The sequence below is a fragment of the Podarcis melisellensis genome, assembly GCF_964234715.1.
Source record: "Podarcis melisellensis genome assembly, chromosome: 16".
NCBI lineage: Eukaryota > Metazoa > Chordata > Lepidosauria > Squamata > Lacertidae > Podarcis > Podarcis melisellensis.
Window position 1 is genome coordinate 18,621,801 of NC_138533.1, and position 27,983 is coordinate 18,649,783.

The window sequence follows — 27,983 nt, forward strand, 5'->3', positions numbered from 1 at the left end:
TTTAATTCGCAAGTATTTTTTTTTTAATTAAACCAAGCTATTTATAGAATATGTACAAAAAAATTCCAATTCTTTTTTTTTTAAAAAAAGAAATATTTTACACCCAATTCCCCCTTTCCAGCCTCCTGATCTCCCTCTTTTATTTGCATCTTGATACACATACAGACCAAATGATTTGAGAATATCTTTTTAGGTAACCTGGATCTTTAAAATAATAAAAAAGGGAAAGGGAGAACAAAAGAGACTGAGGAAAACCCTCTCGTCTGCACAGACCCCTGGAGAAGATTTCCCCCTGTATCTGACCACCTATTCTCACAGAAGTGTGTAGCAGGTGCCCTCGCAGGAAAGGTATCTTCTCTGAAGTTTAAAGACATCTGGCCAAATATCTCCTCTGCAGGAAGAAGAAGAAAAATCATCATCTCTGTATCGCCAGCATCTTCTTTCAGTACAAGATTGTTTTAGGGGAGGTGGCGGTGGGGAGGGGAGAGAAGTGAGATTCCTTTCAGTGCCACAATCCACATCAATCAGGGAAGAAGAGGCTCCAGTGTTGTTCTACCAGCAATCCCAAAGTTCGTTCTCTGTCTCGCCCGGCTTTGAGTGCTAGGAGTTCAATACGCCACGGCTCCCGAGTCTCCTGGGTTGGTGAAAAGCACATCTGCTTTGGCGTTGATGAAGTAGGTGACGACGAACGAGACAATCAGAATAGCGATGCCCACGATAAGCGTGATGATCTGCGGAGAGAATGAGAAGGCAGAACAAACGACTGTTAGAAGAAAGAATGCTGTGGCCAAAGCCCTGGAGCCCAAAAGCAACTCTTGGAATTTATTTATTTTTGGAGGGGGTGGAGCATCTTTGAAATCGGGAGTGCATCTCTTGGGACATGAGGAGAGTAAATCTATTGGGAGGGGATTCACAGAGGGAATTCCACAGGAGAGCAGAATTTTATTCCCCAAAAGACTCAGATGTGATTTTTTTTTAAGTGAAGGAGCTAGTCTTCATGGCTTGAAAGGAGGACATGCCTGCTGAAATCTCAGTAGCCAGAGGGGCAGCAGGACAACAGTTCCACCATCAGCAGAATCCAGAATGAATTCTGCACAATTTTCCCTGCTTTTGCCTATTAGCACATTTTTTTACAGATGGCAGAAATCCAGCTTGCCCTGTCCATTGGCCTCCCTAGAGATATGACCTCTGACCTCTGCTGGGCTGCCTTATTCAGAGTCTGCCTTGACCAGCTCTCCAAAGCAGAAGCCTCGCCCAGCAATGCTGCCCCAGATGCTTCCAACTGGAAATCCCAGGGATTGACCCCTACTCCTTCTGCATGCAAAATAGGGGTGGCTACTGCTACCCAGAATTCCAAATTTTGCAGCAAACTGTCTTCCATGTGTGTCCTGGCTCTCACCAGTGGATTAAGGGCTGTCTGTCTTGGCATACAGTTTCTGCTGGAACCTTTAATGCTGAAATCAGGACACAGGCAAAAAGGGTTCAGATGCTGAGAAGATGATCCAACAAGTAGCACACACCTTTGGATCCCGTTAGATGGGAATTTATGTGGGCATCCATCTCTCTTGAGTGCCAATGGATTGCATCTCTCGGGGTGAAGTCAAATTGCTGCATTTGCAATTCTGAAATGACCTCTCTGGGGTGCAAGCCTGGGCAGTGTGTGTGGAGGTCTCACTCTTATAGTCCAAAGGAAAGCAGAGCAATGCATTTGGCATCAGCATGGCTGCAAGAGTTGCTGGAAGGAGGTGTACAAGGTGCTATCTAACCATCTTAGGATTTGTGTAGTGTTAACTACCTTAGTTGCCTCTTCGACAGGCTGCTCCCACCGCCCTCCCCATCCTGATTTGACCAGCCGCTCCACGATGCCTCTTTGGGACGCATGACACTTTGGTCCATCCATCCTACTCTAACTGGCAGTTGCTCTTCCCTGCCCAAGAGATCCCTTTAATATGAGAAATCATAGCCTGACTTTCTGCATATGAAGTGCATGCTCTGCCACCTCCTCTGCACAGATATGGGACCTGGGCTCAAGCCTCATGAGCCCCCAAACTGTTGAGATGTCCAGAGAGGTCTGGGTCCAAGCTCTGCTTTCTGCTCCTTCAGCAAAGAACCACTTTGCTACCAGGCCCTCCAGCTGGGCCCAAGGACTCACCTCAAGCTGCTTGCTGGCCACGAGGAAGATCCGGGCGTGGAGCTCCTTCCAGCGGCTCTCTGTCCACGTGGAGTACTCAGTGGAGCCCCACTGCTGGAGCTCAAATGCCGGGGAGGAAGCCTGGCTGAAGCGGACCGTTGACATGACACAGTACGGCTGTCGGGGGGATGTGGCATTTGGGTATGGGGCACCCTGCACCCAAGAGTAGTCGTAAAGCTGTGGAGAGAACACAGGGGTAATGGAAGCAGAGACTCAGGTGCAAGTTCCAGCCAAAGGTGGACTCCTAAAACTGTCAAAGAGTGTTGCTGCGAAGCTGGGGGTCTGGGACTTTCTGAACAAGGTGGGTTTTTGATGTTGTTGAAATGGTCAAAATGTGCTCTCTGTGAAGCCTGATGTCTGGGCTTGTCGCTTACAGGAGTTCTTACAAACCTACAGTGGTACCTCATGTTAAGTACTTAATTCATTCCGGAGGTCCGTTCTTAACCTGAAACTGTTCTTAACCTGAAGCACCACTTTAGCTAATGGGGCCTCCTGCTGCTGCTGCACTGCCGGAGCACGATTTCTGTTCTCATCTTGAAGCAAAGTTCTTAACCTGAAGCACTATTCTGGGTTAGCGGAGTCTGTAACCTGAAGCGTATGTAACCCGAGGTACCACTGTACTGATTTGGGATGGCCGCACGTGTTTATTGCTATGCGCGTGTTTATTGCTATTATTCCACTTCTCCTTAGTAGAGCCCAAGGTAGATCAACAATACAGTTAACTTGAACCACAAGGGTGAGACACAAATGCAAAAGTAATATAATCAAAAGTGCTGCAGGCAGCAGAATAATATGTTGCATCTCGAAAAAGAGTGGGATGAGCAAACTCACTTTGGAGTTCTTGTTGAGCTCCTGGCACTGCTCCTTGGTCACGTTCTCCTGCCGGGTGCCTGTGAGGTTGGCCAAGACGTACTGGACAATGTAGGTGGAGTTCACGGGGTTATTCACAGCGATGTAGTACTGGAGGGGTCCGTTTCCTGGGAGGAAATTGGGGCGGGAGAGGAGGGAAAGGTTTCAAGAGGGGCTGGGCAGGTAGAGGCACCAGGCCCTGAAGTCAGCATTGCCCACCCCAAAGGCCCACCTAGCGCAGCATCCCATTCTTGTGGCTGTTGGAAGGGACCACAAGGGTCATCTAGCCCAACCCCTTGCAACTCAGGAATCTTTTGCTCAACGTGGGGCTCAAACCCACAACCGAGATGCATGCTCTACGAACAGAACTATCCAACATGACTATGGAAAGCCTGCAAGTAGGACCTGAGTATGACAGTACTCTCATAACCTGTGATTCCCAGTGGCTGGCATTCAGATCCTGAGGGCAGGACGCAGTTCTCATGGCTAGCAGCCCCTGATAGCCTCACCCTCCAAGAATTCATCTACATCCCTTTTGAGCCCATTGCTAAATCCAGCGACACTTTTAACTCCGCACTGTGTGGAAGTACTACTTTATTTTACCCGAAACCTCCCAACATGCAGCTTCATTGGGTGCTGCCGAGTTTTAGTATTACAAGGGAGGAAAAACTTTTCTCTTCACTTCATGTGCAACCCAGACCAACTTTACCCAGAAAGGATTTGAGCTCTGCCTTCATGATCGCCTGGAACCAGGGGTTGTTTGCTTGGATTAGGAAGCCGTACAGCATGCGTGTGACCTGGAAAGAGGACAAAGCATTGAGTCAGGGCCTCAAGTGCAGAACGCTGAGTTGGGGCCACTCAGAAGCAGACAGAAAAGGCTGGGCTGGCTCACTGGGAGACCTGGGTTCAGCCAGGAAGCTCACCATGTGCTTATTGGGGACCTGCCCTTTTGCCTAACCAGAACTGGAAGGAGGCTGTCTTACTGGACTTCATATCTGTAGAGGAGAATGGTGAGGAATTTAGTAAGCCTACCCATGAAAAAAGCAAAAGGGATGTTTCCAACCTGTCCCAACGGCTGCAGAGGCAGGCTTGAAAGGCAATGCTTGCCTGGTGGACTAACAGCAGGGTGGGGCTGCTCAGAAATTATGGAGATGGGAATCTTTTTTGGTAGGGGGAGATGTAGGCACCTGACCCCTTCCTGCCTAACTAACTGAAGGAGCGTCTCCATCCCCATTGTTCAGCCCGGATGCTGAGGTCCAGCACAGAAGGGCTCCAGGCAGTTCCTTCACTGTGAGAAGTGAAGCTACAGGGAACCAGGCAGAGGGCCTTCTCGGTAGTGGCACCTGCCCTGTGGAACGCCCTCCCGTCAGATGGCAAGGACATGAGTAACTATATAACCTTTAGAAGACATGTGAAGACAGCCTTTTAATGTCTGATGTTTTATTATATTTTTTATATACGTTGGAAGCTGCCCAGAGTGGCTGGAGGAACTCAGTGAGATGGGCAGGGTACAAATAATAATAATAATAATAATAATAATAATAATAATAATAATAATAATAATATCAGAAGAAATTCCACAAAGCACACATTCCATCCAAATGAGACTGATTGGTGCAACTGAACAAGGTGGGGTTGCTCTGTGCTAGTCATTGGTGGTCAGAGCACCATCCACATGGCTTCAGTCCGGATGAGGGGAAAGGACCCCCCCCCAAAAAAAGTGATTGTGGTGGTGAAGCTGGTTGGTTCAGGGAAATGAAGCAATGCATGTTCTGTTGATGCAACATGGAGAGGGACACACATACACGCATGCATGCACACGCGCGCACAAACACACAGACAGAAGGGGGGGAAAGGCCAGATCTCAGGCCTGGTGCCAGGGCCCTGGACCCCTGTCTGCTCGTACCGTTGCCGGATCTGCCCGAACAGTTGAGGTGTTGCCACTTCCTCCTGCAAGTTGGTAGAGTGTGCGGGCAACCACAGTGGCCACATCTGCCAGGGACTGTAGGAAAGGGAGGAAGAGGGGCTCCAGGTTAATACGAGACGGGCAAGTTTGGTGAGTGCATGGCGCAAAGGCCAGCCACCCTCCTGCCTGTGCGCTGTTGGCATGTCTCTATGACAACCACCGAGAGCTCAAGACAATGCGAAGTTACGATGACTCTCTCTTCCCTCCCCCTTCTCAAGTCTTTGGAAGGACAGATGGGAGCTGCTCCCCGCCCCCCGCCACGTCACAGCACACTGAACCTTAGCCGTGTCCGTCACATAATTCAGCATTTCCTCTGGGCTCAGTCCCTCCGGGTAGTTCATCTGAATGTTCTCCGATGTGTCGTAGATGCTTTGGTAGTAGCTGGAAGAGAGGAGAAGGCAGGTTGGCGAGGGCACAATGGGGCCCTCGAGAGCAGGCGGTGTCTGGAGCAGGTGCCAGGAGGCTTCTCCTGGGGGAGGAGAGGGGGGGGAATCCAGCCTCCTGCCCCCTTCCTTCTCAAAGCGTTTAATGAGGCTTTGTAATTAACTTGGCCCTTCTGCAGCTTTGCCTGTTTGATGAGCTCAAGGCCGTTTATTGGCAGGGGCGGGAGGGAGAAGAGAAGTCCATGCAACTCGCACCGGGAACACGCTTCTGAAGAAGTTTCGCTAACCTGCTTAAGGATGCCGGCAAACCTTGAGAGGGTGAAGGCCAAAACACAGGGGGTGGGGCAAAAGGAACAGCTCCTACCCATCCCCACTACCCAAAAGAGCATGAATTCAAGAGGCCAGACCTGGACGTGGGCAGAGTCAGCTGCCGACAAAAAGAGGCACAGGGCCACTGGCAGAACGCTCTAGCACAGGGCTTCCCAAACTTGGGGCTGTTTTGGGATTACAACTCCCATCATCCTTAGCTAGCAGGACCAGTGGTCAGGGATTATGGGAATTGTAGTCCAAAAACAAATGGAGACCCAAGTTTGGGAAACTCTGTTCTAGCAGAAAGGCTGACGCTTTCCGAGTGGGGCAAAGGAAGCTGGGTAGTTGGTTGTGCTGGAGGGCCACAAATAATATATAAATAATAAGCTTTAGCAGAGGTAAAGAAAAGAGGGAGGAGAGAAAAGAAAAGAAAAGGAGGAGTCCATGATCTTGGCTTGACTTAGATCCCTGAAGCTGGCAAAAGGGGCATGCTATGGGTGCTCATACACACACACCCCCGCAAAAAAACAACCCACCCAACCAACCAGTTGTATCTCTGCAATTCTAATCTGAAATACAATGACCAGATTTGCTGCCTCTTCAGAAACGGGCTCAGCAACTGAAGCCTTGCAAAAGCACTCCGGGCCACATCATACTGCCTAAGCCGTTGAACCACCTCTCTGCAACCATTCTGCCCATTTTGAAGGAGGCTGTGAGAGAACGGTTTCTGCTCAGTGAACAAATTCCCAACTAGGAGGCTGCCTGCCTTGTCCCTTCGCTATGGCACCAGGGAGGCAGGTTCTGGGCATGGGGATGCAGCCAACCTTCCATGGCTTTAAGAGCAAAGTGGATGGATGATTCAGGGAGGGCATCAAGGCAGAGCAAAGGCAAGGTGGTAGCAGAAACTGCATGCGGGTTCAACACACACCTGGGCAGAAGCTGCTGACCAGCCTGCCAGATCCACAACCGATAAACGGAAGTCCTACTTCATGCAGCACATAGTTAAGCTATGGAACTTTCTGCCACAGTAGGCAGCGATGGACACCCACTTGGATGGCATCAAAAGAGAATTGGGCAAATTCATGGAGGACAACTAGCCACAATGGCTGTGCTCTGCCTCCACCACTGGAAGCAGCAATGCTTCTGAATACCAGCTACTGGAAGCCACAGGAGGGGAGAGGGCTCTGGTGCTCAGGTCCTGCTTGCAGGTTTCCTACAGGCATCACGTTGGCCACTGTGAGAACAGGATGCTGGACTAGATGGGCCCCCTTTGGCCAGATCCAGCAGGCTCTTCTTACATTCTTGTGACGAACTGGGAGCCAAACGGGGAGGGTTTTTCCTCCTTTCCCAGGGGTCTCTTGTTAAGGGTTGGGAAAGAACATGGCAACCATACGTTTGGGTGCGCACGGCACAGGCTGAAGGGCCCAGGGTAGAGCCCGGTGCCTGCAACAGCTGGATTTCCTCAGGCCACCACAAACATACTCCTTCCCATGTTTGTTTTTGTTTTAAAGCAGTCCTTGAAGAACAGATGAGGCCCTCCCTGAACGCTCAATTGCTGTTTGCTAACCTCTGGCTGCCAGCCAGCTGCAGGAAAACATTGCGGTACAAAACTGGATTTCTCGTGGCTGTCAGAACAATTATGCTGTGCCTCTTTAATTACATAGCACACGTCTGCTCCCTCTGCCTCCCCCAAAACACAACTGCTATGCTCTTCCCAGCATTCTCGCCCACCCCCAGCCCTCTCACTCCTCGTGCAAAGGGGTGGCCATAACCCCCTCTACTGGCTACTGTCAGAAAAGGGTTTTGCAAAGACTCTTCTTCAACCTGTTTGGAAGCTGTGCAGCTTCCCAGCAGGTGAGTCCGCTATGCAGAACAGAGCTGACCAATGGGCAGGATCTCGCCCCATTTCCATGCAGCCCTATGGCACAGGATTTTTTTAAAAAAGAAGTCTGCAACTTTCACTAGTAGGGAAAAAGAGGTGCTTCAAGATAGAGAAAGGGAAGGAGAGACTCTCTTGTTTAACATTACATCTCTCTTTTGGATCTTGAACACTATGGCCCAGCTCTGCCTGAGAACCTGCTAAATAACTTCAACTTTATTCTGGAGTCTCTCCGCCGCTTTATACTGGGTGGGTTATTATTTATTGTATTTATAACCGAAAGGTTCTCACAGCAATGCACAACAGGATATTAGTAGGCTACGAGGGCTCAGCGATATAACAATATATCATCCCAAACTGGTTTGATTTTCATATTGCAATATCGGCTTTATAATTACTGATCTGGCAATATATTGCGAATCATTATGCGTGTGTGTGTGTGCTATGCAAAAATCGCTATGTAGGGGAAACCGTGAAGCCAGCCAATGCCTCTACATAGCTCCATCCTTATATCAGACATCGTGATATATTTGTTTATCGTGATGTTTAACGGGCAATATATTGTGATGCTGAAAAACAGATAATATATGGCCATATAGGCTACATATCAACGTAACATAAAATCGATAACTAATCTGGCTTTAAAAGATCCGTTCGATAGTTGTCTCCCAAGGCCTGAAACGGGGGAAGCACATGCCTTCATGTGATGTTAGAGGCCTTGTAATTGGGAGGTGGAGGAAATGAACTGAGGGAGTTGTGACAGAAAAGGCCCTGCTCTTGTGTTACTGCATCGCTAACCAAAGCAGTCCATGGAACTACAAGCTGGGCTTCCCACACTGATCTTAAGGCCCAAGGTTGACAGGGAATGGGAGAGGCGTTCTTTCAAACACTTGGATCACAAGCCCTGTAGGGCTTTATACACCATGGTGAACACCTTACAATGGGTTTGGTAGTGAAGAGGCAGGCAGTACAGCTTGTATTAGTGATTAACGTTGGAATATAGGAAGCTGCTTTATATTGAAACAGACCACTGGTCCACTAGCTCAGTGTTATTCACCCTGATTGGCAGCTGACACAGACTCTTCAGAGGATATTCGCAGCGTGGAGATGCCGCAGGTTCAACCTGTGGCCTTCTTCATGCAGAGCACAGGTATCCACAGAGATGCACCATCCCTTCCCATGGAACAAGATTCCATTCTGCAGCACCAGCCAACAGTCTGGCAGCCACATTCCGCACCAGAGGCAGCCTATGGACTGTCAGGGGCAGCCCCAAGTATAGCACACTGCAAGCATGAGGTTACCAGAGGATATACTACTGCGGCAAGGCTAAAGCCATGAAAGGCGGCAGCTGGCTAACAAGCCCGAGCTAGAAACAGACACTCCTATTCTGTCTGCATTGCAAAATGCACTTTGGGCTGCCCATGGGCCACTCTTTGGAAAAAGCGAATGGCTTGCAGGAAGAATTAGGAGTCTGTGTGAAGCATCATGACCAGGGCCTCCGGACAAAGGTGTATCCAGGCTCCCTTGCACCCTTGGCAAGCAGCTGTATTGGTGCCCCCCGTCCCTTGTGCCCCTGGAACGATGATGTATTGGTGCCTTTGAAGCTTGGAGAGGCCATGGACTGGAAACTGAGAAAGTTTGCTTTTTGTTGCCTTTTGCGCTCTGTCAGTGATGACTTCGCAGCCATGGGGTTGGGTGTGTTCTGCTTTGCCTCCCTTCCTTCTCTTACACATGGTCCACCTACCTGAACACATGGATGGGCAGGTGAGGCTCCTAGCCACTCTGAACCAAAGTGCAGAGGTGTGATTTTTAAGCACACACCCCGAGCCTACATCCTTGGTGCTGCTAAGGTACGGCCCTGCCTCTGAACTAAGAAATGAAGGTTTCCCAGGCTGCCGAGGGTTTTCAGCAAGGCAGCCTGTGAAGAGAAGTAGGCAGCAGGGGTTTCTGGAGGGCTGGAAACCTGAACTGGACGAACAGAATTCTGGACTGAGCAAGTGCTGCAAAACTCATTGGGAATGCACCAGGGTGGGAGAAGGAAGAGCTTTAGGAAAGTAGCTCTTGCACACAGCAACTGCCGCAACTCTCTTTAAGACATTCCCTAGCCAACCCTCCCAACATGAACAGTTTGCAGCCAATGTGAAGGGCAGGGCTCATTGGGCCGCTTACCGGTTCCTGAAGGTGGAGCGGTGATCGGCCAGCACCACGCCAGGGATCTGCCTGGCCCGCAGGAATCGCTGGAAGGAGGACGGAGGGAGGGGCTGGGAGGCGCCAATCACTTGCATGGTGATGTTGGTATCTCCGCTGCTGTTTTTCAAGGTCTGCACCATGTTCTGAACGCTTTCCTAAGAAGTAAGGAGGAGGCCGGTGACAACATTCCTTTTTGAGACCACCTTATGGTTATGAAGATGCATTTGTTGCAAACCCGACTTGAGGTGCAGCATTTGCAAGGAAAAAGCTACATAAATAAACCCGACTTGACAACAGCAGCAGCAAAGCAAACGCAAGCTGTCTGCTGCAGCTTAGAACTGGAGAACGGCCTCCGCTCACCCAATTTAGCAACTGCAAAACCAGACACGTTGACATGATGGAACTGTCATTTATATAGCATGACTGGAGGTCTCGCAGGTCTAAAAGGACAAGTCCCTGCCGCATGGGCTTACAATGCAAACTTTGGACACGGGACACAATTCAGTTCCATTGCACAGACTTTGTTTCAGGACGTGGTGAGGACCAATGGGCCAAGTCTAAGGCTTCAGGGGGGAAAGGGATTACAAGGAAACGGGAGATTTGGCATCATGCAACTGTTTTCAGAGGCATGGGAACAAGGGTGGAGTCTTTTGAAGACACAGGGGACCTCCTGGGTGCCAAGGGTAAAAGGCCAAACAGGGCAAGGCCACAGTGGGCTCCGAAGGCAAGGACCAAGGTGCTTGTGCTGGGTTCAGGCACAGGCAGGAAGCCAGGAGGCATTGCATGTCTGGTGTTCGGAGAGGGGTGAACCAATGGACAGGCATGCGGGGGATGAAGGCAAGACAGAGGAAGGCCAGACAAAAGGAGACGGCCGCAGCTGAGGGGAAAGACAACCAGAGCATGAGGCAGAGCTTTTGCCCTTTGACCAACATGGCCACACAGACGTCAAGAGCAAAGCAGGCAATGCTTTGGGGATGATTGCGGAAGGCAGTGGCCTGGCAGGAGAACAAAGCAGGTCCCCACCCCACCCTGCACAGCCTAATTGCCCCTCAGCGCCACCCGAGAACCAAAAAAAGAGCATATTGCACCCTTACCTCTGTAGAGTGGTTCTTCTGCGATACAGGATCTGTGTGCATCCACAGATCGAAGTTATCCATCAGCGCAACCTGCAACAGAAGGAGCACCCGTCATCCCACTTGGTGGCAGCAGTATAGTGGTAACTTAGGCTGTCTGGGAAGCAGGCAGAAAGACCCCCCCCCCCAAGAAAGCCTGACCAACAGGAGCTGAAACAGGGCCTAACAGATGGAAATACAAATGGTGAGGGTTTGCTGTCTGGGCAGGAAAAGAGAGTTGGTTTTTTTACCCTCCAGAGTGGGAGAAGCAAACGGCCACTCTCAACGGCTTATCTAGCACCACTGTTTGCAAAGAATTTTGGACTAGAGGCCCTTAAGTGCCACTCTGGACTGAGCAAGAGAAAGCTCTCAGAATCAATGAGCACTTCTTAATTATGTTCCGAGCTCCTGGGTTTAAACTCTTGCTTCGCAAATTTAAATACCCATTGGTGGAGCTTGGAAGCTTCTATTTTTTTAAAAAAAGGGAGTAGCCTAGTTAAGCCAGCCCTGCTTTAGGTGGTCACTTTGGCCTCGAGAACAACATGGCCTTCAGCTCAGTTGCCTCGTCCTTCCACCTGGACTGTTTGCATCCTGCCTTTCCTCTGTGCTGGAACGCAAGGCGGCCGAGCTGGGATGTGCATGTCCCCAAGTGACTTCCCGTCCTGCCACTCCCAGGACACAGGTACATCATTGCAAGACTACGGCATTATGTCCCTTCACACATGCCTTGGGAACCCTGCATGCCTTTAAATAACCAATGAACAGTTATTTGAGAGATGGAGAGAAACACGGGGCCAAATGAAAGGGAGGGAGGGCTGGAGGAGAAGGGGGAATGGGGCCAAGGGGCTTCAGGGATTGACAGTAAGCCCCCTGCAGGCAGGTGGACCTGAACTCCAGCCTGCATGAAGACAGACTGCCCTTGATGTTAGCAAACTATAAATCAGGATGTTTCTGACAGATGTGACACACTGGAAGGCCTTTGGGGGTGGGCGAAGTGTAAGGAAGAAATCATATTTTTTTTGTCTTTGCTGTGTGAGATGCAGGTCAGATGCGAGACACCCGCTGCCACAATTTGTGTCAGAGCTTTCTCATGTTGCAGACCTCATATTCTCTGGTCCTTTTGTTTTCTTATTTACTTAAATGCATTTATACACTGCTTGACTGTGGAAACGACGACAACCCTCAAAAAGGTAAAACAATAAAATCAAGAAATCCTTCCCTGCTCCGCAAATTAATAATAGTTGGCACCCGTATGCCTAGAAATGCAGAATCCACACTCTGGGACATGGAAGTGGGTAAACATTGCAGCAAGATGGAGAAGGAAAAGCCACTGAGTTTATAGCAGAGGAAGAACTGAACTGAACTTCCCTACCTGACTCAGCTCCAGAAAGGAATGGATGTTTTCCAGCTTGACTGGGAAGTGGCCATTCTGCATGTCATAAACCATCCGTGAGCTGCCGATGTAATCAAAGGTCTCCTTGAGAGGGGAAGGCAAATTCAAAAACGGTCACAAAGCAAGCTTTGGCCACCCAGCCTCAGCTGCAACCATAATGATTGGAAGAAGATGCAGCATTTATTATAGAGCACATGGGCACTGCTGCAGCAACCACCTTGAAATCAGGCTCGTATTTACACACCCATCTTGCAGGTGGTAGAGAGAGGGAAGGAGGGGGTTTACCAGAGGCCAACTATATGGCAGATCTGAACTGGAGCTTCTAGGTTCACAGCTCAGTCTCTTAACCACAATTAAGGTACTGTCCTTCCCCCCCCCCCCGAATATGCAGCGCAGCAGGTAACAACACCAACCTACCTTGCGGGATCATTGTAAAGTCTATTGTGCGAAGTATTTTGAACAGCCTAACAGTGCCAGATACTGCATCAAAACTACTGGTTTCCCAACAGCTAATTCTGCAGGCTTTGGAGGGAGGTCCTCATTGCCAATTCTCAGCCCTTCCCCTCCCACTGCTCCCCCACTGGGTGGGGAGATCATATGGAGACATCACAGGACTTTGGAAGCCACTGCAAAGTTGACAGCGCTGAGCAAATGAGGCCCTTCGATGTTGATGCCTGGAGGGGAACATCAGCTGCTAACCATCGGTTCCCCCCCTCTCGCATCTGCCCCCTCCCCTTCCAAATATCCTCTTGGCTTCACACAGCTGCCAGCTCCCAGAAATTAAAACTGGTTTGCTCCAGAGTGTGCATATATTTTTAATCCTTTCCATGTGATGTTTTATGTTCGGAGGCAGCGGGGCCTCCGCATACCCGTTGCTGGGGGACAAAGAGTTAGAGCCGGCCTTCCTGCTGTGCTCTGGCACTTCCTGAGGAGTATCTGGTTGGCTGTTGCTGCTGGTGAGAAGATGCCGGGATAGGTGGACCTTACCACACATACACCCCATGCCTGATCCATCAGGGCTAATGTTAAGATTCGAACACGCGTTGATGTTAACACCCAACCTGGTTTCCACCATTCTTGGCCAGCTAAATCCCAGCCAAGGGAAAAATCTCCCCTTCCCCAGACTGAAAGGGGAAAAGGAAGCTACAAAAGTCTACCCAGGAAAGAAGCCTCAATAGAGAGAACCATGTACTTTCATTTCAACTTATTAGCAGCTTCCTGGATCTTTTGGTTGCCATTCCAAGATATTACGGTTGGGGACTGAACCTGAAGCTCTCTCTGTGTATAGCAAATGTTCTACCACTGAGTTATGCTCCCCAGCACCACACAGAGGGCTGCCCTCCAATTGGGAGTGGCTTTCCAGAACCATTTTAAAGGGAGAGGCCAGGGATTGTTCTTTTGCCAAGTCAGATCATTGGTCCATCTAGTTCTGCACAATCTCAGCTCTAACTGGTGGAGCTGCCTGGGGGCTCGGGCAACAGTTTTCCCTAGCTTTGCTGCTTCTTTGTCTTCAGTTAGTATGCAGTTTTAAATGCCTTTTATTAAAAAAAATATAACAAAGTAAGGAAGTATCTATGATACTGAGTTACCAGGTCCTAAAACACTAATAAAGATCCCAACAAAATTTATGTCCAACCAAAAGCACTCCAAGCAAGTCATACTGAGAGTAGAGCAACCGAAATTCATGGGCTCGCCAATATCAGTGGGTTTGCTCCAAGTATGACTATCACTGAATGCCATCCTTCGAATTACGTTTCAACTGAATTAAATGTGCTCTATTGAATTTTCTTTTCCTGAGTGTTTCAGCTGCAATGATTTTCACTACAAAAACTTTTACGGAGAAATTTATGCAATGCATTAAAATTAAGTTGACATACATTTTAGTTCTTGATTACTAAATATCAGTCAAAGCAAACATGCTAGATCAGATCCCAACAGATTAAGAGCATCAGAACATTTTCTGCAAAATCCACATCGCTGGCTAATTCCCTGGAGGGGCTGGGCTTGGGTACATCTGCCTCACTGATCATTCGTTTCTCTGGGGATAAATACATTTATTCCAGGGCTCAATGGCTACGTTTTCCAGCTGAGAATAACAAAGGCCACCAATGCGATTCCTATTCCCAACGCAGAAACTGGGAGCGCTCTTTCAGCCTGAAGTACATCGGAAGCTGCCATACCCTGAGTCTGATTATCCTTGGTCCATCTAGCTCAGTATTGGCTACACTGACTGGCAGCAGCTCTCCCAAGCAGTGTTAGAAACTTGGATAAATAAACTAACTGCCAAATGGCATCTTAAACCCAGATTACGGTCACCACAATGGAATGTCTAGGTGTCTTTTTACAATGAAATTTGATGATGATGACGATATTTTTTTTCATTCCTATACTGCTTTTCTATTTTAAAGAATAAAACTCAAGATAGTTTACAACACATTAAAAACAATCCAGAATTCAAGCTTCATGGAAAATATTTTAGATCCTACTCTAAGTGACATTTTGCTCTCCCCATCTTTATTTACCTACTTAATTTATACACAGGGACACAGGTGGCGCTGTGGGTTAAAGCCTCAGCGCCTAGGACTTGCCGATCGAAAGGTCGGCGGTTCGAATCCCTGCTGCGGGGTGCGCTCCCGCTGCTCTGTCCCAGCGCCTGCCAACCTAGCAGTTCGAAAGCACCTCCGGGTGCAAGTAGATAAATAGGGACCGCTTACCAGCGGGAAGGTAAACGGCGTTTCCGTGTGCAGCTCTGGCTCACCAGAGCAGCGATGTCACACTGGCCATGTGACCCAGAAGTGTCTCCGGACAGCGCTGGCCCCTGGCCTCTTAAGTGAGATGGGCGCACAACCCCAGAGTCTGTCAAGACTGGCCCGTACGGGCAGGGGTACCTTTACCTTTACCTTTAATTTATACAGCTGCCCCATAGCAGTAGTACTCTAGGAAGCCAGTGTATCGGACTAGGACCTGGGAGATGAGGGTTCAGATCCCCACACAGTCATGAAGCTCACTGGGTGCCCTTGGGCCAGTCACAGGGCTGTTGTAGGGTTTAACTGAGGAGTGGGGGGTGAACCATGGACTCCTTGGAGGAAAAGGTGGGACATAAACACAGTGAATAAGCTCTTCTGCTTACCTAAGAAAGCTGGCAGGGCCAGCTAGATGGAAGTCAGTTGCCAACCTGGCATCCAGAGATCTCCACGGGGTCACAACTGAACCCACGCCGGTCGCAAAACGCACCTGGGGAATTTCTAACACTGTCTCCAAGGCCAGAAGGGCCTTTAGGAATATAGGAAACAGCCTTATACAGAGCCAGGTCCTTGGTCCATCTAGCTCAGTGCTGCCTACACTGACTGGCAGGGGCTCTCCAGGATTTCAGACAGGAGTGTCTCTCAACCACACCTGGAGATGCCCTCGGGGATTGAACCTGGGACCTTCTGCATGGAAAGCAGGCCTCCTATCACTGCCCTTTCCTGCCAAACTTAAGCTGCTGGGGCCTGGACCCGGGCCCTTCTGAAGGGAAGCTCCTTCCTTTCCTTGCCATGAAAAAACAAGACCTGACCTTACCCCCTGGAAGAAAACAAACATGATGTTTTTCGGCAAGGTCTGAACTCCAGGGATCTTGTGGATGGCTTCGGCTGCTGCCAAGAGAGTCACAAAAGACGCCACGGCACTCTCTGCCCCAGGGGCCACATTCCAGAAGAAAGAGTGGCTGTCCATCTGCCAGAAGCAAGAGAGAGAGTGAGTCAGGAAGGTCCAAAAATTCATCGTTTCCATTGCCCTGACTGCATGCATCCTTTGGGTCTCCAAGGGCAATTCAAAGTGCTGGCTTTAATCTTTAAAGCAGGGGTAGGAAATCTTAGGCAGGAGCCTTGAAACCTGCCACAACAACCCCTCACCGGCCATTGTGTTTAGGGCAGACAGACTCCTTAATTGTTGTGTCTTACCTCCCTCTCCCCTGGTATGTTTATCAGCTCCCAACATATATTTGGCACTTGAAACAGGGGAGTGGAGATGGCTTCCCGATACTGTTGCAAGGACCAGCTAATCAATATATTTGAAAGTCAAACTAAAGCATCCGCATAGTTGTGAATCTTATTTAACATTAAGGCACATTTCCTCTAAGAACAAACACCACACAGAGTGTGAGGCATCAACAACTATGGAACTGCAAATGCATTTGTGAGAATGGGAAAGTTGAGCCATTGTTCATTTTTTATGCTCTTTGAACAAAAGACATTTGTGACTGACAACAGTTGACCTCTTAAGAGGTTTTTCCTGCAGTGTTTTCCTGCAGCTGGATTCAGAGATTCTGAGCTATTTTACTATATTCAATTCAACCTTTCATTAATTTGATGTCTTACAATCACACACAATCTATTTTTGTGTTAAGCTGGAAATTCCACTAAATAAAAATAAAGGTTATTCCCTGAAAGGCAGCCTATAAATTCTGTCTATAATAAACAGAAGAACAATTTCATAGAAGGTGACAGTTTTTACGTTTTTAAGGAAACATCTTTTAAAGGGTCATACTGTGGATTCCCAAAGTGATGTAGTATTTAGGAAATAATGATTTCTCATTTTAAACCCAAAGCGGCCCGTTTAAATTACTTTAATGGGTGTTATCTGTATACGGACCATGTTTAACAACAATTTCCAATTTGAAACTTGATTTTGCCCAATCTACACAATAATCCATTTTACATAACTGCTAGAATTCCGTGTAGTTACAACCCAACGTCACATGAGAAAATCCTTCTGCTCCCTACCAGTCAGTACTGTGCAAGAGCTGAGTTTTGAGAACGGGGTGGGGGGAATGAGCCAATTCATAGCTGACACAAGGGGCAGCCAATCAGGGCTGTGATTCTGCTCTAAGCAAGAAGAGCCCCCCGCCTCCACGTGTGCAACACCTACCCGACTGGAAGCAATGATGACACTGTCCGGGTCCAGCTTCTCGGACTCGTTGATGGGCTTCACTGTACTCCACACGTTGTAATCTTTGAGAGGGTCACAGACGACCTCTGGAGCGGAGGGAGAAAGTGACCTCAACAAAGCGCCAAGGAGCACAAACTGGCTGGTCATTCCTTGGCCTGGGAAGACTGACTGACCCCCCCACCATGTGCTGCGGCCTGTCTTTGTGGTGTCACCCCTCAAAGCAGCTTTGAAACAACCATTTGAAACTATATTTGACGTCTAGCTGGGAGAAACGAGATCGAAGTCTTATCCAACTTAATGCAGCCAGGATCCCCACCCCCCTTTTAAAACACCACCACCACCTGAATCCAGAATTTTCGGCATCAGCCCTCCCCAACCTGGTGCCCTGCAGATGCTTTGAACTCCAACTCCCATCAGCCCCAGCCAGCAGAGTCACACTGACTGGGACTGGGGCTGATGGGAGTTGTAGTCCAAAACATCAGCTTGTCCAATACACTTCTACATGCAAAATATGCATGGTGTCAGTGAGCTTGAGAACCTGCCTCCCTAGAGCAACAGAAAACAAATCTGCTCCATCTTCTAAGAGACAGCTTGTCGTATATTTGAAGGTGGCTGTATCACATTGCCTCTCAACATTTCTTCCCTAGGCTGAACGTGCGCAACTCCTTAACCCTTTCCTCACGGGGCTTGCAGGCCCTTTGCCATTTTTGCCACCCTCCTCAGAGCACCTTTCAGTCTGCTAGTATCTTCCTTCAACCGCGCTGCCCCGAATTTCCTGACGCACAGCTTGGCGGTTGTCAGCCTCGTCTTGGGACGCTTCCCCCCACACCGGCCCTGTTGTCTCACCTGGGTTGAGGCTGAAGGTGCTCTGGATGGCACTGCGCCGCATGCACGTGACGGTGCTGGTCACGGCGTGCATGTGGGAGGACAGCTGCATGGCACACAGCGGGTATTGCGGGTCGGAGCCGTTGGCAGGGAGGTTGTAGGTTTGGTAGCACTAGAGGAGGGAAACAGAGAAGGTGGGACACTTCATCAGACTCATTTGCATGTGTTCCTTACAGTTGTATTTCATGGTTTCCCTTTGCTCACAGGAGGCTCTTTGCTCCAACACAGTCTTCTGTGGACAGAGGCAGGGAGACATTTCCCCCCTATTTAATGTCATGCAAAAATCCCATGCCACATCCCATGCTGTTCCAGAGGGCTGCAAGTTAGGTCCGCAATCTGCGCATATTCAATCAGTTTAAGTTGCCATTCTTCGTTAGTTGGGACCTCGCTCGTTTTCCATTTTGGGGCTAACAAAACATGGGCCGCAGTAGTAGCGTACATAAATAAACTTTTTTGACACCTGGGAATTTCCATCTGAATTATCCCCAGCAAAAAGGATTCTGGTTTTTTGGAGAAAGTACTTTTAAACACTTTTTTCTACTCATTATAAATTATTTCCCAATACTCTTTTACCCTTTTACAGGTCCACCACATATGAAAGAACATACCCTCGACCTCATTGCATCTCCAGCAGAGGGCTGTGATCTTCTGGAGCTGATTTGGGATGGGGGAAGCACAGTGAGCTACTGAAGGAAGAGGGAAATCAAAGGCAAAAGATTGCCTTTCCTTCACTATTTCTCTCCATAGGAAAGAAGACTGCTGTGAACATTAATAACATCACCAATTTTATTAGTTGTACCACACCCATCTTGACTAGGTTGCCCCCCTCCCCTGCAGTACCTTCTTAATGACCTCTGTTTCATTCTCATCTTGAAGGAGGAAGATGGGGAAACCAAAATCCATGTAGGAAAGGCCGCTGCCAAGGGGGTTCCACACGGTCATGTTGCAGTGAGCGTATTCAGGGCCATAGCTGCTGTTGTAGACACCTGAAGGAAAAAAGTGGGAAGAGTCAAGGCACTGCTGAATCATTCTCGTTCAGAAGGAAATACCCATGTCGCCTCGAAAAGGACTGTCTAGTAAAAAGCCGTCTGTATTGTGATGTACCAAGACATTTTCTGGTGCTGATTGTTAAGCCTCTTGCAGCGACAGTCCCAGCTGCCCTAGTGTCTCAAGAAAAAAAGTGTCCCTGGCTGCTGTTGGGTAAGCTGCTCCTAGAATAGGACAGGGTGGGTGAAACTATCTAGTGACAGAGGATCAGGAGGGGACAGGGGCCGGGTGTCATGCCTATCCCTGACCTGGTACCAGGCATGAAGCCTTTAGAGGGTGACCTGCAGGTCAATAACCTTGAGGAACAAGCAAAGTCCCCCAGATCCAATGCTGAGGATCCCTTTGAGAGACTTTCTGGATTTAAGAACCACACGCAGGTGGTGCTGTGGGTTAAAGCCTCAGCTCCTAGGACTTGCCGATCGAAAGGTCAGCGGTTCGAATCCCTGCGGCGGGGTGCGCTCCCGCTGCTCGGTCCCAGCGCCTGCCAACCTAGCAGTTCGAAAGCACCTCCGGGTGCAAGTAGATAAATAGGGACCGCTTACCAGCGGGAAGGTAAACGGCGTTTCCGTGTGCGGCTCTGGCTCACCAGAGCAGCGATGTCACGCTGGCCACGTGACCCGGAAGTGTCTCCGGACAGCGCTGGCCCCTGGCCTCTTAAGTGAGATGGGCACACAACCCCAGAGTCTGTCAAGACTGGCCCGTACGGGCAGGGGTACCTTTACCTTTACCTTTAAAACGGTCAGAGGAGGAGGTACAGCTGCCCCCCCTCAAGTCCTTGAGAATGGCAGTGCCAAAAGCACACAACCAAGACTGTGATGTTGCCCCATTGTCAACATTCACTCCCAGTAGCTGTTTTAGGGTATGTTTAGGAGGTTGGGGTATATAAAGTCTCCCTCCTGAGCCTTTCAGCTGCTGGGAACAACACAGGCTTCTGGCTCCTGCTCTCCAGTTCTAATATCCCTGCCTTGCTATCTCGTTACTTTGTCTGAACTCCCTGTGACACTGACCCTGGGCTGTTGCCAGACTTTGCCTCTGGATAATATCAGGACCTAGACTGATTCTCTGTGGTTTGCCTGGGCTGTGCTGCATCTGCAACCCTGCCCTCATTGGTGTTTACTTTGGCAAAAGGCTTAAATCTCCTGTTAACTGGAGGAGGCAGCGAACTACAGTGGTACCTCGGGTTAATAACTTAATTTGTTCCGGAGGTCCGTTCTTAACCTGAAACTGTTTTTAACCTGAAGCACCAGTTTAGATAATGGGGCCTCCCGCTGCCGCCGCGCCGCTGGAACATAATTTCTGTTCTCATCCTGAAGCAAAGTTTTTAACCCAAGGTAATATTTCTAAGTTAGCAGAGTCTGTAACCTGAAGTGTATGTAACCTGAAGCGTATCTAAAATGAGGTACCACTGCACAGGAAAGAGGAATTGAATATTGGGACAAGAGGGCAAGAGGAAAAACTGGGAGAAAAGACAGGGGGGAAAGTATGCTCAGATGCCATGGAGATGAAGGCGAATGGAATAAGAAGAGAAAAAGAATTGCCTAAGAGGCTGAGCCTTTTAAGCAAGAAATTCTTAGTTCAGAGCTTAGTTCTGCCTTAAGATAAGCCTCTCCCTTCTCATGCTCATCACACCTACAGTGATGATGCTGATTCGAGATTGCAATAAGTCTACACACTTCCCATCAACCCCAGCATCATGTGGCTGTTCTAACTGAGGACAATGCGACTTTTAGTCCAAAACATCTATACACCAGGTTGACAAAGGCTGGAAAGCACTATAGAAAGAAAGCACTATAATGACATTAGGTAAGGCTAGTCAAGGTATCTGGCTGGAAATCTAGCCAGCCAAATGCTGCTGTTTTCCCCATCCTGTCCAGTATGAACCCATGTGAGCCCTTCAGAGGACTTGCAGCAGGAAGAAGTCCTTCTCCACAAATTAGCGTAGCCCACAGGCAAGTCTCTCTCCCCACCGCCACCCAGCTCCTTCCTTACCAAAGCCATCGTTGGGGCATCGTAAACCAGGAGAGAATCCTGTGTAGAGACTGGGTTTGGAGATGGCTACAGCGAGGCCAGAGATGCGGGAGCTGCCCTTCAGCTGCTGCATTACATCACTGTCGAGAAAAGAAACACAAAAATGATGAACAGACCTTCCAGGGGGGCGGGGGCTGTTTTAAAATTTTAGCTAGTTATCGCCTGCCTACAGCACTTAAGTAGCCAAGCACAAAAGGGGAGACTTCAAACAAAAACCATGGTATCGCGTGTAACAAATCATAAAAGGAGAGAGAGTTTAGCCACATTCTGTTCCCCCCTCACAGGGAGAAGCAATTTTAAGTAACTGGAATGCGTAACTTCCTCCTTATCTATTTAATGCTTTGCAGAATGACAGGAAGTCAAGGCTGCACTTGGGTGTTAAATGCCATCTGGTCCTGATAAACCATCTTCATTCATTTATTTTTCCTAATGAAAAAGAGTTTAATCATTAACTCTCTCCTTCCCATCACCCATACTGGCATGAACTCTTCAACCACACCACCCTTTTCTGCACCCCCCATTTTCTTTGGCCCAAGGGCCACTCCACACACACACACACACTCACTCTTGCTTACACACACAGTCCCTTGAGAATCTAAAGAGTGTGTGCTGTGAGAAATTTCTACGCCAAGTCCTTTTTTTTCAGCTACTCCCACAAGAAATACCACGTTGCCTATCACAGGATATTCACATGACCACAACTGTCTATGTGGTACAGGAATAACACAGGAAGCTGAATTTTACTGAGCCAGTTTCATCTGTCCCTCTGCCTCAGCAGTCTTCCAACCATTTCAGACACACCTTTAAACCTAATCATGCATTGGAGAACCAGTTCTTTTCTTTTCTTTTTTTTTGCCATCTATCTGCATAGTGGTAGTGCTGCTGTTGCAACTCACGTTAGATCAGGCCGCAATCAGGTATTTGGTCCTAACTAAGCAGACGAAGAGCAATGATGTAGCTCAGCACTGCCTGCCATAACATGCTTTGCCTCCCTAGAGTTTCAAGCAGGAGTCAAGGGAGATACACCCAATCTGCACATGCTTGGGACTGAACCTAGGACCCTTCTGCATGCAAAGCAGCTGTTCTACCCCTGAGCTCCAGCCCAGACAGCCCAAAACTCACATTATTAAATGAGATCTGGTACCATGCAAGATCACACAGACAAACCTAAAAACAAACTCAACGCAATGACAGTTGAGAACAGGAAAAGCTAAGCTGCGAAAAGAAGGGGTTGGAAGCAGGCGAGGGGGAGAGAAGATGTGAAACATCTTGCATGACACTGCAAGATCTGCTGAAACTGATCAGTTGAGCATCAACTCTGCCACAGACCCAAGAACAGGTGGAAGGCACACATGGCGGAAACACTGCTGAAGCCCCATGTTGGGCAAAAGATTTCTGCATTGAAGGAGGCTGAACTACATGACCCTCATGGTTCCTTCCAGCCCAGGGGCTGCTCTGAGATTTTCTAACAGAAACAAGTGGTACAAGCACAATAAATAAGTTAGGCACTTTTTGTGGGGGCAGTGGCAAGGGGGAATGGTTCATTACCCGGTGAAAAGATATCCATCTAGCAGCACCATGTAAGGGGCATGTGGCCCATCCTTCAGCACCCAGTTCAGGTCAGATTTCTTCTCCACTACATGGATGACTCCGGTGTCTCCATTCAAAGAGGCTGCCATGAGAAAGGAAGAGGTCCCTAATGCAACATCCTCACCAGATAGCTCCCTTGGGTGTTTCGTTTTCTGTTGCTTGGTAATTGCACTGAACTCGCCCCCCGCCCCCAAGCTAGCTTCTAAGCTGTGCTGTAAATAAAACTAAGTACATGAAACTGAAATAACTACCACTTCTTCCCCAGTTTACTCCTGCTTCCCCTTCCTCTGCTTGTTCCTCCCATGATGAATTTCAGATTGCAACCCCACCCAGCAGGGGCTGTCCTCTTCAACTCTAAAACACCACAAATATACATCAGTTACTTTTATCTAAAATGTCACCTGCCGACTGACAAATTTGTGGCTGAGTAGATGCGGTCCAGGTGATGTAGCTCCACTTTCTCTCCCAGGCAAAAATTCATTAGAATGGGATACACTCACACTGGCAGCCAACTTGATGAGTAGCGTTCAGGAGGCGGACACACGATGCCGTCCTGTTCAGTGGGATGTAGATTTTCCTCTCAACAGAGTTGCACCAGCCTGCACCTGTGGAGAGAGAGAGAGAGAGAAAAACCACAGATGTAAAGATCCCAATCTGGCCTCAACTATACCGGCTTAACCACAGAGTTGGGAGGGACCTTATAGGCAAGGCATAGGCAAACTCGGCCCTCCAGATGCTTTGAGACTACAATTCCTATCATCCCTGACCACTGGTCCTGTTAGCTAGGGATCATGGGAGTTGTAGTCCCAAAACATCTGGAGGGCCAAGTTTGCCAATGCCTGTTATAGGCCATCTAGTCCCACCTCATACTGATGCTGGAAATCCACTAGTACAGTATCTCTGCTAGGAAGCCATCCAATTGGCAGCCTCTCTGCAGTCCCCACTCAAGGGCTGCTCTCATTTCCTTGACAGCTCACTGAAATTGTGTGGCTCAGGAGTAGCCAACATAGCAACCTCCAAATGTTCTGGATCAAAACTCCCATCACCACCAAGCACTGGGTGCGGTTGATGGTAGTATTGGCCTGAAGCGTCTGAGGAACGCTATGTTGGCTACCCCTAGGCCATTTTAAGTACTGGCTGCGCCTCACAGTTGTGTGTGTGGCACAGTCTTTAGAGCACCAGAGAGACCTGGATTCAAATCTCCACTCTGTCACAAACTATGAATGACCTTGTAAATAAATCCATGTAAGAGACTTGCCTGCTAAGACTAATTTCCATGTGGGCTGCAGAGAGAAGGAAGCAGCCTCCTCCCCAAGCCAGTATGGAAATGCAGACTGCGGAACTCATAGCAGGCTAGGGAAAAATCAATGCCGATCAAGCAGACGGACTGAGGGATGGAATAACCCTTCTCCCCTTTGCCTGTTTTATCTCAGCGACTCAGAGCCAGCAGTCAATGAGATGGCATTGTGGAGTCTTGAAGCCCTCTTTCACAACTCCCCAATCAGCAACCAACAGATCCTCAAAGTATTGCAAACATGCCCCATCCCCAATCCAACAAGTAATCAGGGATTTTTTTCCTGGAAAACTCCAAAATGGAAATTTCTCTTATGCAAATTAGGATAACTTGCATTTTTTAAAAAAATCAGGTTGCATTAGAAAGTTTTCTGATGCGGAAACCTAAAGAGTAAACTAACTTAGCATGTTTATTTTATTTGCATTCAGTAAGCGCAAGTAAAATCTGAATCTGCCGAGCTCCCCTATTTGCAACTGGCACCCATTCACTGCTGCTAATGAACTGATTAAACAATTTTTCCCATCCCATGGCACTGTACACAAATGAAAAAGTGAAGCAGCAAACACAACCCAAGCCTTGAACATTCTTCACGTCATGTGCAAAACAACTAAACCATGATACAATTGCTACATTCACCAAAAGCATGTGACTAACAGTATCTCCATCCCTCAATCCCCATCCATCTTTTGCTCATTCATTTACTACGGCAACCTCCTATCCTATTAGGGACACCTGCTAATTTAATAAATTATACTTGTTTAAGTTCAGCCCATTATGAAGCCAACTTTCACTGACTTATCTTTCCTTTCACTTCCAAGGCAGAAAGATTTTCTGCTGCTTCTCAAATTGGTTGAGGCTAGAAAAACCTCAGCTGGATCCCTTCTCCCCCAACACTGCACTTCAGGGTTTCCTTTACACACATCCAGTATCATAATAATAATAATAATAATAATTTATTATTTATACCCCGCCCATCTGGCTGGGCCTCCCCAGCCACTCTGGGCGGCTTCCATAAAACCAAAAATACAATAAAATATCACACGTTAAAAACTTCCCTGAACAGGGATGCTCCTTCCTTCCAGCCATCCTATGTCATAGTCTCCCGGAATATGATACTAAGCACAGAAAAAAGCTGTGAAGCTCTACCACCTCTGCTTACAGATCTTGCTCTTCTATTTTTAACAGCTGCATGATGCAGGTAGAAATTTAAAGCAACTGAATGGTTTTCTATCATTGTCTTCAAAGTCCAATCTGGAAGTAATTGACGCATGGTTGACTGAATGTGAGTTGGTCTTCTTAGAGAAAGGACATAGGCAAAGCTGATAAAAAGACACTCCTAGCAACTGTCACCATCTGGGCATCCAGGAAAAGTAAGGATGAAGGAGTCTCCTACACTGTATAACCTGCTCTTTCAAGAGGGCGGCATTCCCATCCAGAACAGGTTCAACGATCTCTCCTAGTCCCTCATAGTACTAGTGTCCAGTCTAGATTAAGTATAGGTTTGTTAACCTTCATCTACTGTAAAATTAACTACAGATACCTGTTTATTACTTCCATGGCCTCCTTGAAAGTAAATAATGGGAGGACAGCATACTGGCGATTTGACTCAAGATTTTATTTAGATATTAAGAACTATGCAAGACCACATGGAAATTTGTGGTATCTGAGAAGTCAAAGGCGACTGTGCAAAACAGCAATCTCCAAGCATCAACTGCTTTCAAAAAGGAATGGAACCACTAAAGAGAAGAAAGACATGTGGCCATCACAGCAGGAAATTATGGTAAATGGAACTGAAAACTACTAAGATACCTGGGAGAATCAACAGGGCTGAACTTCCCCTGTTTGTCTTCATCTGAAACCCATTTTGAGCCATGGAAGCAATCACTTTTATGTTGTTGAGGTTAGTCTGATACATAATCTCTTGTATCCTTGTCCAATCTCCAGGGGAATAGCTGTTAGTCCCCCATGGCTCAGTTCCACCAGGAGCCATGCATTCAATACTGTGGCCTAATTTTATGGAATTCCCTTCTAGCTGAAGTCAGTTTGACCCCCTCCTTGTTGAACTTCCGGTGCCTACTGAATACTTTATTCCAGTAGACAATTTGACTGAATTTCCTGATTTTAACCCATTTTACTTTTCAATGCCTTGTGTTTCTATATGTGGTCAATTTTTTTTAATAAACTATTGACGTGATCAATATTAGTTGTACCTGTATTACAGATGCCCAACAGGCTTTCACAAACACACACATATTTTTTTTGCTTTTTTAATGGACTTAGTATTCAGTCCATATGCTCAGTGCGCAACTCATATCCACCAACAACCACTTACTTAGTATTGTGGCCCCAATTTTATGGAACTCATTACCAGCTGAGGGCAGGAAGCCATCACCACCAAAGTACCAGCACCCACTGAAGACTTTTTTCCAGCAGGCATTTTAAGTGAATTTTCTGATTTTTATCATTCTAACTGATTTTAATGTTCATTGTATTGCATTTGTAAATAAATAATAAACTATGGACACGATCATTTTTAGTTTCCCTCATGTTAAGAGTCCCAACTGACTCCAACTAGAAGTCAGGCATTTGGTGTTGGAGGTCCCATGCTCTATAACATTTTTCCAGCAGAGATTCCACAAGTTTTCTATTGACTCTCAGGTATCTCTTAGAGCTCTTTTCATATCATCAGGCCTATGGAGCTGTTTAAACTTTCTTGATGAGCCAGCCATTTTAATAATCATTGTGCACTGTTTTGTTTTTTTGTTTGCTATTCTATGAGTTGCTGGCATAAATCCTCACAAAGCTTGGCAAGCAGCAGAGTCCCTCAGCTAGAGGTTACCGCAAAGCAAGAAAATAAAAAACTTGTAGGCATGAAGTCATCAACTTGTGAAATGAGTTCCATGATATCAGATTGCAGGCTAAAGTCCCTCCCTGGTATTACAGATGTAAAGTTATATACATCTGGGAGTCTGGGGACGAGGATGCAGTAGCTGACATCCCCCCTCCCCACAAATTTATGGGAATACTGATCTGGGTTACCAGCTAGACTTCAGTTCTTTTTTTCTTTCGTTTCCCCAAAGACAGGGAGCGACTATTGCATCTCCACTACAGAATCCTGTACCAACTGGGAGAGGCTTATTCTGCTTGCAACTCCCGTCTTGGAACAAAGCCTACAAGCTGACCTCGTGGCCAAAACATCCCCCTTAATGTTTTTCCTAAATTTTAACACACAGACGCACTTCTTTTCTTCTTCTTTTTGCAACGTGTTGCCTAGTGAAGGACGCTGGAGAACTCAAAAGCGCCCCACGCTTTCGTGACATTTGGGTTGGTCCCAACGAAGCTTTTACCGAAAATGGTTTAGGACGGGGGGGGGGGAGTTTTCCTACCGCTTCACCAGAGACCCAATAGCTACATTTGCTCTTTCACCGCGATTCTAGTGACCAATGGACGACACTTCGCACCTGTGGAACACCCGCCTGTCCGAGAAAGAGAGGCCTTTGCTTTCCCTCGGCTTTCAGGCGGCTCCCTCCCGAGCTCCTCTGAGACAAGGTCAGGTTAGGGCTCTGGCGAGCCTCCGCAGAGGCACGAAACGCCCCTTCGAGGGACCCGGGGGTCCCACCGCCTCCGCCACCCAGGTTTCGCGGGGGGGGGGATGCTGCCTTACCTGCCGCCAAGGCGCACAGAAGGAGCCCCCGGAGGAGCCACCTTTCAGTTTCCCTCATCATCCGCCCGCAGCTGGTCGCCGCTTCCGCCTCCTCGACGGCCGCCATCTTGCCGGCGGCTTCCGCTTCCTTTCCTTCTCGAGGTTCATGGAAGACGCTCTGCCCCGCTCCCCCACAGCGAGCGACCTGAGGGGGAGACGGTCTAGTCGTAGGCCACCTCTATGGTCTAAGGCGGCAGCCGCGCCCTTCCTGTTTTTGTCCTCCTCGGCGACTGGT

The 27,983-nt window shown here is 48.2% G+C and overlaps 1 protein-coding gene and 1 long non-coding RNA gene across 2 annotated transcripts; both read right to left on the reverse strand.

The window, feature by feature from the left end:
• Positions 1-27,864, reverse strand: NCSTN (nicastrin). The gene is made up of 17 exons (XM_081892341.1): positions 27,710-27,864; positions 23,252-23,356; positions 22,710-22,833; positions 21,123-21,241; positions 18,927-19,072; positions 18,048-18,198; positions 17,181-17,287; positions 15,834-15,986; positions 12,252-12,356; positions 10,862-10,933; positions 9,747-9,922; positions 5,285-5,387; positions 4,947-5,042; positions 3,750-3,837; positions 3,023-3,168; positions 2,153-2,368; positions 1-731 (listed from the first exon to the last, which is right to left on the reverse strand). Exons 1-17 carry the CDS (start codon positions 27,813-27,815, stop codon positions 609-611), a joined length of 2,136 nt encoding a protein of 711 aa, XP_081748467.1. The 5' UTR covers positions 27,816-27,864; the 3' UTR covers positions 1-608.
• Positions 13,809-15,298, reverse strand: LOC309359164. The gene is made up of 2 exons (XR_014163753.1): positions 15,173-15,298; positions 13,809-14,794 (listed from the first exon to the last, which is right to left on the reverse strand). It is a non-coding gene; the product is annotated as an uncharacterized lncRNA (long non-coding RNA).
• Positions 27,865-27,983: the final 119 nt, after the last annotated feature.

Coding starts and splice junctions, on each gene's coding strand:
- NCSTN (XM_081892341.1), bottom strand. CDS start 27,815: ATGGCGGCCGTCGAGGAGGCGGAAGCGGCGACCAGCTGCGGGCGGATG. Junction 18,199..18,926: donor AAACAGAGGTCATTAAGAAG/GTACTGCAGGGG, acceptor TCCCTCCTCTAG/TGCTACCAAACCTACAACCT. Junction 10,934..12,251: donor CCTTTCTGGAGCTGAGTCAG/GTAGGGAAGTTC, acceptor CTTCTGTTGCAG/GTTGCGCTGATGGATAACTT.